This window comes from Camelus dromedarius, chromosome 5, assembly GCF_036321535.1.
Source record: "Camelus dromedarius isolate mCamDro1 chromosome 5, mCamDro1.pat, whole genome shotgun sequence".
NCBI lineage: Eukaryota > Metazoa > Chordata > Mammalia > Artiodactyla > Camelidae > Camelus > Camelus dromedarius.
The window spans coordinates 41,025,996-41,038,375 of record NC_087440.1 but is presented as its reverse complement, the minus strand read 5'-3'; the positions used below and the strand labels follow the sequence as shown (position 1 = coordinate 41,038,375).

Genomic DNA, 12,380 nt, shown 5'->3' with positions numbered 1-12,380 from the left:
CCACAGAGGCAAGAGATTATATCCATGAGAAAAGAACAGGAGTTATAAAAAAACATAAAAAATGAGCAATCAGAGGACATTAGAGCTCTTGGAAATTAAATGTAAAATTAAAATAAAATATTCAGTAGAAGGATTAAAGAGAAATTTGAATATGCTCTTAAAAAGTACAAAATAAGAATGAAAGGAGGGAGGGATGGAGGGAGGGAAGAATATTTAGGGAGGGGAACCTCGATGAAAGCATTCAAAAGGTACAAACTTCCAGTTGTAAGATAAGGAAGTACTGAGGATGTAATGCAATGTACAACATTATTAATATAATTAACACTCTTGTATGTTATATATGAAAGTTGTTAAGGGAGTAAACCCTAACAGTTATCACAAGGAAAAAAATTTTTTTCTGTTTCTTTAATTTTGTATCTATATGAGATGATGGCTATGTACTAAACTTAATGATTATGACATGATGCACGTAAACCATTATGCTGTACACCTTAAACTTATACAGCACTATATATCAATTATACCTCAATAAAATTGAAAGAAAAAATGTTTTAAATTTTAAAAATAAATTTTAAAAGAACACAAAATGATCTTAAAAAAAAAGATTAAGAGCCATAAGGAAATGCCCATGAAATGCTGCTTATAAAGAAGTTAGGATACAAAATACTATATACAGAGTCATACCAAGTATGTGAAAAACAGTTCTACAAACCTCTGCACACTTATTAACAGTGATTACCTCTGCTTAGTAGATCATGGTTGCTTTTATTTCCTTCTTTAGACTTATTTCTCAAGTTTTCTCAATTGATACTTTTTAATGTTATAATCAGGAAAAAAAAAATTAAATGACTAGACAACCAAAGATCAGAGCTGTGAAGCTCTCTCACCAGTCTTCTCAAGAACTGGAATCTGAACCCCAGGGGCCTGACTGAGGCCTCGCTACTGCCTGCTGTCACATCTTAATACTCATTTCCAGCTCTGTGGGAAGGCTTAACTGAGATAACCTAAATAAAGCATCTCCACCCATCTCAGTGTCTGGCACACTGTTGTACTCTATAAAATTGATTTCCTTCCTTAATTTGATACAAACTATCTGCTGCCTTGATTGCCTCTGTGGTTTCTGGCACTCTCTGTGTGCACACCTGTGTGAACCTGTCTAGCGTCTGGTCGTGGCCCCTCCTTTCTATCTGCCACTAGTCAAACCTTTACTCTGACAACTGGCAGTGTGTCTTCCTTCTTCCCACTTCCCTGGCCTCTCAGGTTATTTCTATATGAGTCAAATGCAGATCTAAGGAATAAGCAGATACAAAGCCCAGAATAACAAAGTTCAGACTGAATGGTAAACCACATGAGTAACTAGAAAGATCAAAGGATTTCAGTCCTGGTTCTGTTTAATTATGTGACCACCCCCAAGCCCCAAGCAAATTACTTAACCTCTCTGAGCCTCAGTTAACTCATTCATAAAATCAAGATAATTCCTATTCTATAAAATTGTCGTAAGGGTTAAAATGAGAGCGTGAACATAAAACATGTAACACTCTAAATATAAGTTCCCTTTCACTGTTTATTTCCTATCTAAAATGCCCCTGAATGGGTGAAGTATCTTCAGATTAAGTATATAATTAAACAGATTATTTATAACATTAATTATATATTAAACATACAAAACATCAAGCCATTTAACTCGACCAGAAGAAATTTAGGTAAATATTTAGCATCTCTATGGAGGAAGGAGAACTTTCAAAGTTGAAAACTTTTGGACGAGAAAGAATATTCATATAATTGTCTGTAACTGTAAAAACAGTACTTGAAGATATCTTGTTGACTTTTATTTATGGCAATATAGTGGACTACTTATCCACAAAACAAAACAGAACAAAATAAAACTCCCAACACACTTAGACAGATATTCTAGATAAAATACCAAACATCTTTGTATTGAGATCATCTCTTGAGAAAATAAGAGATATACCTAAGGACCAAAAATAAAGAAGGAGCTAGAAACCAGCATGCTAACCTGATGTTGAAGCTGTGGTTTTCTTGAGGGTATTTGCTGGTTACTGAATAGAGAGGCACAGTTTTTAGTGGCAATGTGGTTAAAACAGAAGGTTCGTGGGGGGAACTGGGATCCTTGCACAACCCTGGAGGGTTACCATCTTCAGTGAAAAGGCAGACCAGAAACGATCCACCTGAGGGAAAGCTATCTGTCTCAGCCTAGGCAATAAGTGAGAAAAAGTTTCCCCTGAAAACATGTCATCTCAAGCCTCATCTCTACATATTTGAGATTCAAATACAGACCCTGCATCTTTCAGAAAATCCCAAGCCAAAAGCGAAAGCAGTCATGTGCTGGTGGCACAGCAGATGTCTGGCTGAAACAACTCAGCCGAAATAAAAGCAGATACTATCTGAAGAGCTACATCCTCTGTCCAAGGCTCACAGAATTCCTACCAAGAAAGCCTCCAGAATCATGAAATAGGGAAATAAGCTGTGAGGTTTGGCAGAAATGAAAAAAAGCAGAATTAGGCTCTGAAGAACATCGGACACTAATTTATTGAATAAAAAATATGAATTAATTATTAAGTGATATGAAAGACAGAATGAGGACTTACATTTGACTAATTAGAGTTCCAGAAGACAGAAGTAGAGAAAATAGAAGAAGAAGAGATACCAGAAAAGATAACAGCTGAGAAATTTCCAGAATTAATAGAAAACATATTCTGAGATTCAGAAAGCACAAATCCAAATCAGGAGAGAAAAATAATCTCTGTGGAGACACAAAGTAGAAAAACTGAAGACCAATAAGGAAAAGAGCTTACAATAGCCAGTGAGGAGAAGAAAAAGTTACCTACAAATGACTATAGACTTCTAGCACAGACTGAGGAAAGTTAGATCCTAAAAACATTAAGAGGAAATACTTGTTATGTTACAATGTTATATCCCCCTAAACCAGATATTCCAGTTCCAGAATTTTTACAAATAGAACTATTTTTGAACAAATAAAAGCTGAGCTTTCCATTAAGAGACTCTCAGTGAAGAAATGCCTAGGATGTTCTTCAAGAAGCGAAAAATACACCTGCAAGGGAGGGCTGCAACTCAAAGCCAGTGAACAAGAAACTAGTAAAAGTGGATTAACCTAAAAAGAACCAAATCTACAAGATCAAAATAATGTCTCATCTGAAGTATAAAAAACAACATGGAACTAAAATAGTGAACAACTCTAACTTCTAATTTGGGAGGGAGTAACTGGAGTTAGAGTTCTAAGGTCCTTCATAGGAGTTCCAAGGATGAGGACAGAGTTATTAATATTTAGATTCTACTAATGTAGGCATGCATGCTGAAAATTTAAGGTAATCATTAAAACACAGAAATGTACGATATAGGGGTAATCAATAAAATAAAAATTAATATGATGTAATTGCAAAACCCAGTAAATCCCACATACCTCCCAAAAAGGTCAGGAATGAATAAAAAAGGATAAAGCAAAACACTGAAAACACAAAATAGGTTGGAATTAAATATCAAAATAATCACCATCAATATAATTGTACTAAATTTACCAGTTAAAACACAGCGATTGTTAAAACAGATTTTATTTTAAATCAAGGCATATGCTATTTACAAGTAATACACCTAAAATATGAGGCCAGAAAAAAAGTTGGGAGGGAAAAAAGGATGAAAAAAACCTTTTATCAGGCAAACACCAGACCAAATAAAACTAGGGTAGCTGTTTCAATTATCAGAAGAAATAGATTTTAAGGCAAAAATCACTGTTACAGAAATAGAAGTGTATAAAAAAAGGAAAAATACTACATTTACTAAAAATATAAAAATTCTAAAATGTGTGAGTCTGATATTATAGCCTCAATATAAAGCAAAAACTGATAGAAATGCAAGGAGACATGGTAAACTAAAAATCCCATTTACAAAAGCATCAAAAATAATAGAATACTTAGGAACAAACTAAAGTGAAAGACTTATATACTGACAACTATAAAATGTTGGTGAAAGAAATTAAGGAAAACACAAATGGAAAGAGAGCCCATGTTCATGAATTGGAAGACTTAATATTGTTAAAATGTCCATACTACCCAAAGCAATCCACAAATTCAATGTAATTTCTAACAGAACTCCAATGACTTTTTTTTTTACAGAAATTTTTAAAAACTCTAAAATTCATATGGAAACACAAAGGACCCCAAAGAGCCAAAACAATCTAGAGAAAGAAGAACAAAGCTAGAGGCCTCACATTTCCTAATTTTAAAACATATTATAAATCTACAGTAATTACAACAATATGGTATGAGCATAAACATTTAGACCAATGGAACGGAATACACAGACCTGAAATAAACCCATGCCTATGTGGTCAGCTGATCATCGACAAAGGTGCCAAGAATACATAATAGGGAAAGAATAGATCTTCAACAAACGGTTTTGGGAGAACTGGAAAGCCACATGCAAAAGACTAAAATTTGACCCTTATCTTACATCATACACAAAAATCAATGCAAAGTTGGTTAAGCATTTAAATGCAAGACCTGAAACTGTAAAATTACTAGAAGAAAATACAGAAGATAAGTTTTGTCACATTAGTCTTGGGAATGATTTCCTGGATATGACACCAAAGGCACAGACAGAAAAACCCAAAAAGAGGGGAGGGGATAGCTCAGTGGTAGAGTGCATGCCTAGCATGCACGAGGTCCTGGGTTCAATCCCCAGTCACTCCACTAAAAGTAGTAAATAAATAGATGAACCTAATTACCTCCCCGCTCCAAAAAAAAACCCAAAAAGGTAAGTGGCATTATATCAAAATAAAAGGTTTCTGCATATCAAAGGAACAACTAGAGTAAAAAGGCACACTACCAGAATGGGAGAAAATATTTACAAACCATACATGTGATAAGGGGTTAATATCCTCCTGTTAAGGAGTTATATAAAATATATAAGGAACTCAATTAAAAAATGGACAGAAGACTTGAATAGACATTTCTCCAAAAAAGACATACAGATGGCTGACAGGTACATGGAAAGATGCTCACCATCACTAATCATAAGAAAAATGCAAATTAAAATTACAATGAGATATCACTTAACACCTGTTAGGATGGCTATTATCAAAAAACAAAAGATAGTAACTGTTGGTGAGGATATGGAGAAATTGGAACCCTTGAGCATAGTTCTTGGGAATGTAAAATGGTGTGGTTACTGTGAAAAACAGAATGGAGGTAATGGATGTTCCTCAAAAATATTTATAATAGAATTATCATATGATCCAGCAATCCTACTTCTGAGTAAATACCCAAAAGAACTGAAATCAGGATCTCAAAAAGATATCTGCACTCCTTTGTTCATTGCAGAATTATTCACAATAGCCAACAAGTGCAACAACAACCTAAATATACACTGAAGGATGGATGGACAAGGAAATATGATATATACACACAATTTTAAAAAAGAAGTAAATCCTGCCGTATCACAGCATGGATATACCTTGAGAATATTATGCTAAGTGAAATAAGCCAGTCACGTAAGGACAAATATTGCATACCAAATTGATGAGGTATATAAACTAGTCAAACACACAGAAGCAGAGAGCAGAACAGTGGTTGCCAGGAGCTACAGGGAAGGGAAAATAGGGACTTGCTATTTAATGTGTATAAAGTTTCAGTTACACATGACGGTTAAGTTCTAGAGATCTATTGTACAACAGTATGCCTATAGTTAACAATACTGTATTACATACTTAAAATTTGTTAAGAGGGTAGATCTGATGTTAAGTATCCTTATCTCAATTTAAAAAAGAGAAAGAAATAGGATGTGGGTAGGAGGGAGGGAGGGAGGAAGGGAGGAAGGAATGGAGAGAGAGAAAAAAGAAAAAAAAAAGGAAAAAGATAAAAGAAATTCCATGAGAGATAAGCTTCAACGGGGCGCTCTGGAATCATAAGCATTCAGTGTCTTTGGGACAGTACCAACCTTTTTGATCAAAGAAACCTGTGACAGTGGACATACATTGTGGGGCATCTCATCATTAGCACTTTTGGCCCCTAGATCTCAAATGGTTAATGACTTAACTATTCTGAAAGGAATAGTATATGGGTTTTCTTAGGTAATAAAAAAGAAAACTAGTAACTAAAATAAAATAAATAAATAAAAGGAGGTTATTAATAAATCCACCATCACAGAGAGAAATTCTGACTCATCTCGTTTAGTAATTGAAAGATGAAGCCGACCAAAAATAAAAAAAAAAGAGGAAACAATGTATATACTTACATATATATATACAAATAAATAAATAGACAGATAGATAGATAGATAGTGTTATGAGGAATGAGATATTTGCAGTTTCAAAGTACTTCTCCTCTAAATACTTATTTATCACAATGACAAAAAGTAAGTTTACTTAGAGAAACCTTGAAGACAACACTTAAATCGAGTGATCAGTGTATATCACCAACAATGGTACATACCAAAATTGGGCACTGCCTGTTAGAATTCAATAGGAACATAGCATCACTGCTGTGGCACTCCTATCAAAGAAGCAAAACTTAACCCCAATCATGAAGAAACAGCAGACCAATTCAAAATTGAGGAACATTCTAAAATATAACTGGCCTGAAATTTTCAAAAATGCAAAGATCATCAAAGTCAAGGGAAGACTGAGGTATTGTTTCACATTGAAGGAGACTAAAAAGACATGAGAACCAGATGCAATGACAAAGACAACATGTGATTCTGAGCTGGATCTCTTTGCTTTAAAGAGTGCTATTGTGACTACTGCTGAAACTTAAATGGGCTCTGAGGATTAGATGGTAGTAACAACAATGTACATTTCCTGATTTTGAAGACTTGATGGGAGTGTGGTTATGTAAGAGAACATCCCTCATTTGTTTGAAATATTCATTACAGTATTCAAGGGTTATGGGGCATCATGTTGCCAACTGATTCTCATGTTCACCAAAAAAGTTATTTTGTACTTTCTCTCAGCTTTACTATGAGATTGTTTTTAAAAATGTAGCATACAGGCAGTATGTACTAAGCATTCATGGACCTGATGATTGCAATCTTAAATATATACTTTTATGGAAAAGAAAAAAATGAATATTCCTAACTTATTTTATGAATCCTGAAATCAAAGACAGTATAAGAATTAAAAATTAAATCTCACTTATTAACATAGAAACAAAGCTTCTAAACAAATATTAGCAAATTGAATCTGGTATGCACAAGAAAAATCATTCCAGGAATCCAACGATAGTTTAACATTAGAAAATACATTAATAATCTAAGTCACTACATTCACATAAGTGCAAAAAAATGACTAATGCAATAGATGCAGGCAAAGTGTTTAATAAAGTCAATATTTATGGAAAAATTCTCAGAAAATAAGAAATAAATTTTAACTTGATAAAAACAATGTTTATCAGAACCAAACAGTGAATACCACACTTATTAGAAAACTTAGAAGCATTCCCTTAAAATCAAGAACACAGTAATGACCTGCTTTCACTGCTACTATTCCAAGAAGTACTAGAGGTTCTATCAGTGCCATTAAGACAAGTAAAACAAATCAGAGTAGATGAGAAAAGAAGAAATATGTTGCCATTATTTACAAGGGACACTACTATCCACATGGACAATCTAAGAATCTGTAATTAAATTATTAGAATTAAGAGAGGTAGATAAGGTTGGATATATCAATGTACAAAATTATTTTTCTGTGTGGCAGCAGAAAATAAAAAGTAATTTTTTTAAAGTTGTTACCGAACAACAAAAAATTTTTTAACAATAACAACTGTAAGAAGAAAAAGAATAAGGCAAAATTATTAGGCTATTGAGTTAATAAGACTTACTAGATGGAAAGCTGTAAAAAAAAACCTATAACACTGTGCAGAAAGAGCCAAACAGACCAAGAGAACAAATGAGAAAAGCTAGAAGCAAGCCAGCACATATACGGATATTTGATATAAAAAGAGATGGAATTGCTGATTAGTGGAAAACAATGACGTGTGTAATAAGTAGTGTTGAGATTATCTATCCATATGCAAAAAAGTAAAATTAGACCCATCCTTTAACCACACATAAAAATTAATTGGTAGTTTAGCAATTAAAAATTAAAGATAGTTTAATCAAAAGTAGTTACAAGTAAAGGTAGTTTACCAATCTAAATGTTAAAAAGCAAACTTTCAAATTTAAATACAGTACATTGTTCTTCCTCAAAGTGGGGAACACACAAAAAGCATATATCATAAAGGAAAGATGATAAATTCAACTACATTAAAATGTAAAATTTTGTTCATAAAGTCATCAAAAAGAGTGAAAAGATACCACATTGCCTGGATAAAAATATGTGCAAAGCATACAACCAGCAATGCATTTTAATCCAGAACATAAAAAGAACCTCTACAGTCATTGAGGAAAAGACTTAAAGCCCAACATAAAGGCAAAAGATATGAACAGGCACTTCTTAGGAAAGAAATTCCAAGCAGCCAATAACCACCAGAAGATGTTTCATCTCAGTTATAATCAAGAAAATGAAACAACAAGCTCCACCATTTTTATACCTATCTACTTTCAGTATTTTAATGATTTATAAAGATATATTAAAGTAAGATAAGAATCATCATAGAACTTATCCTCTTATTTCTCACTAGTATATTTATAATCTTGTCTAAGTTTCATGAAAAGTTATCTACAAAATCAGCACTATGTTTTTTAAATACTATTCAAAACAGAATATACAGAATCTGTTTTTATCCTGCAGAGATTTTCATCCTAGGATGTGGAAACAGATCTAGAAATCAAGAAATTAATATGGCCCAACATTCTAATTGTACTACCAGATATACATTTTTTGAGCCTTGAATATCATATTAATTACACTATTTTCAGTGATGCCAGATGACATAATCATTACAAAGTCTTTTTAAGGTAATAGTTGCAAAACTTCTAAAATTATATCATTTATTTCTTTTCTATGGTCCCTTCTTTGTGTCCTATTTTCCAATACAGCTTCCAGTGCAACTGTATAAAATAAAAAAAAAAAAATCACACAAGTGCTGAGCTGAAGTACTATTTAATTTTGTTTCACTTATTTTATTTACTTTTTTAACTGCTGCACTCAGAAGACTTGAAGAGTTGAAATCAGCTTAAAAGTTAAGCAAAATAACAGTACCTCACAATGCTGGCGAGAAGCTTGAATTTCACATTCATATTTGTTCTTTACAGATTCTAAGCAGAGCTCTCTATAGATTCCTGCAACCAAACACAATTACTCTGATTATATCAGCAATAAGGATTTTCATTATCACTTCCCTACAGGAATTCTGTCCTAACTATTTTATAAGATGAACCAAGAAGAAATTGGCAAGTGAGTCTAACTTAACCTTTAAAAACTAAAAATAAAAAGGCTCAGTTAAAATAAATATCAGAGAAGACTAGAAAACTAAGAGTTTAAGAGCCAGACAGAAGCTACACTGCAACTTTTAGTTCTTACCCTATTTTTCTGAAGAATACTCCTAAATGTTTGATAGAGAATGATTAAAATGAAAATAAAACTCTACCTATGAAAAACAATCTCTCAGGACTCATAATGGAAACAGAGTCAATAAACCCCAGTGTCATTAATCATATAAACTCAAAGTAACACCTGTATACTATAATCAGCAAAACTACTGTTTTCCAACTACTACTTATTTTCAGATTCCAAAGCTTCCAAGAGGATTAAATATATAAACTAATTTAACAAAATGTATAAACTGATATGATGTTTGAGCGCTCCTGACAGGGCTTTACCTAGGGGATGGACGCTCAAGAGAGTTTAACCTAGAGGTATAAGGACAACAGCATAAAATAGGCAATGTGACCATTCAAATATGCCATCACAAAAACGGCAAAGAAAGAGGTCCAGAAGTATATACTTAACTCTATGCCAAAACTGCCCCTAGAAATACAATTCTGTCTTGTATAGAAAAGGCAAGGGACAGATATCTGGAACTATGCTATTAGCAACACACTCATACCCACTACTCTTATACAATCAAAAAGTAAAGGAGGCCACCAAGTAGAAATGTGAATAATTGACTCAAGTAATAAAGTAATATTTCCTAAACAGCCAGTAAGTCTCACTCAGTTCTTTCAGAATGCCAAGTAAAATTAAGAATATGTCTACTTTTAAAAGGGTGTGCTAAGCCAAGATGCAAAGATAGCAGATTAAGTATCACATCATCTATATACTTAATATTAAGCACTCAAGAACAAAATCTGAATTTAGTACAAAAAGAATCTATTATCAATAATGCCTTAGGTATTACATAACAGACTGAAATTTAACTATACGTATGTAGTACATCTTCATTTATTCAAAGCCACAAATGAGTCATCAGACTTACCAAAATTAACTTATCACTAAGTTGTAAGTTTGAAGACTAATTCCCTGTTCTATAATATCCTGATCAAACATTCAAAAAAATAGTTTTACAAATAAAAAATACTTACCACTCTTATAGCTGAAAAATGCTAAGAGGACTTAATTTGAACCTTAATATATTTAACAGGAAATTAAACTGTGATAGTAACAGTATCCCTTAATGAAAATAGCATGGATTCTAAGTGTTTCACACATGGAGGTATCTTCTCAAAAACACTGTGAGCAATTTTGAGGGCATTTTTTTTTTTTAACCCCCCACAGCAACAGATAAAAGCACTGAGGCATTTAATAAATAATGTGGGCTGACTGATAATGAAAAGCTCTGGTCAATGTAAATATATCCGTACTTCCATTAACAACAACCACTCACTTGAAAAACACCTTTTAAGTCTAGTGAAGAGTTCATATTCTACTATATGGAAAAGATGTTTCACTTTCCTACCTGCTACCTTTGTACGAATTTGCATATTTTCTTGTAAAGTTGCCAGTGGTTCCAAATATTCTGGTGCTTTTCCAGCTATGACTTCTTGTAGTTTTGCATCCACCTGACTTAATCGTTCTTTATAAAGTCTTAACAAAGCAAAAATTAAGATATTAATTTTAAAAGCCCAACAAAGGCTAACAATTTACCACTTCTATACATTATCTCTTCTTAGCATTGTTCATATTCTAATAACCTACCAAATGTATTTTTGCCTTGAACTCAAGTGAAGAACTCAGTTACATTATTTGACTTCATGCATAAAATCACAAAATGTTTTTCTATTTTTTTAGCTATATTACTCTTTAATGGTTAATTTACAATACAAAAAATACAACTGAAATGACAACTTTGGGGCATTCCACATGTGTTTTTGTTTTAACTACAGAACAATAAATCAATTCCAAAAGAAAAGACCAAATAAACACTGAATTTAAAAGAAACAAAGAGATCATTTTGGATGATTTAGATATAGGCATTACTAGTCGTCAGAAATAAATAATTCCCTGTCTCCTCTCCAAGCTTCCTGAAAAGGAGTCAGTATTACAATATTCAGCCTACTTGATTTTTTTAAAAGAACAAAGAAGTAGAGTGATGAAGGTAAAACTAATGACTCCAGAATTCGTGTTCTGGCATACACAGTTCATCTGGACTGCAAATGAATAGGCTATAACAATATGAGTTGCTCAGTGGATGGGGAAATGAAAAGTGGGCAGGAGTTCCCTGTTCCTGTATTAATGAGCCCACCTATAAATACTTCTAATTTACCAGCTGTCACATCTTTAGCTTAATTATCAAAGACAGAATATGTGAGACAACTCAATGTTTATTTTTAGCCATAATCCTGCAGGACAGAACTAACTTTTTAACAGGAAAATGTTTAAATTGTCATTTTTTTATGAAAGGCACTTCTAATCCTGGTTTTCTGGCATTCCATGGATAGGCCAAAATTTCAAAGCAGATTAACAAATTAAGATCACTTTGTAAATTTTTTTTGCCATTTATTATTTTATTATAGGTGGAGAAATGTCATAAAATGTCCAAGGATGGCATGTAGTAACTTCCAAAAGAAACCACAGTTTATGCTTGCAGGTTTCAGTATAACTAGCTTTTGAAAACATTATGATATCTGTCTTTCATACAAAATTCTGCTCTATTCTCTTGAAAATATAAGCCAATACAATACAATTAAGGCAATCAATATTAATTGCCTATTAATGGTCCTTATATTTAGCGTAGAGGTTTACATAATGACTCTAAAGGAATAAAGCAAGTTTGAATGTTAATGTAATAAATATTCTTTTTTTAAAAACAGAAAGAAAAATTATCTGTATTAATGACCAAAACAATATATTATCATGCCTGGGTTAAATTTTTCTAAAACTCAACGTACAGTGATAAACAAATGTGTAAAGTCAGAAAAGTACATGATACTAGTAGTTTCTGAAATTATAAATACAACTTTAGGCAAAA

The 12,380-nt window shown here is 32.7% G+C and overlaps 1 protein-coding gene across 4 annotated transcripts in view; it reads right to left on the bottom strand.

The window, feature by feature from the left end:
* The window catches only part of BRMS1L (BRMS1 like transcriptional repressor), a 33,054-nt gene that overhangs the window by 14,782 nt on the left and 5,892 nt on the right, over positions 1-12,380 (bottom strand). For all 4 annotated transcript variants that reach the window (XR_010380935.1, XM_010983792.2, XM_064485906.1 and 1 more), the window contains 2 exons: positions 10,869-10,996; positions 9,173-9,252 (listed from right to left, as the gene is read on the bottom strand). Coding sequence is in view for 3 of the 4 variants with exons in the window: in XM_010983792.2 (XP_010982094.1) it covers positions 9,173-9,252; positions 10,869-10,996 (208 nt within the window). In the remaining variant the exon portion in view is untranslated. The remainder of the gene's footprint in view (positions 1-9,172; positions 9,253-10,868; positions 10,997-12,380) is intronic.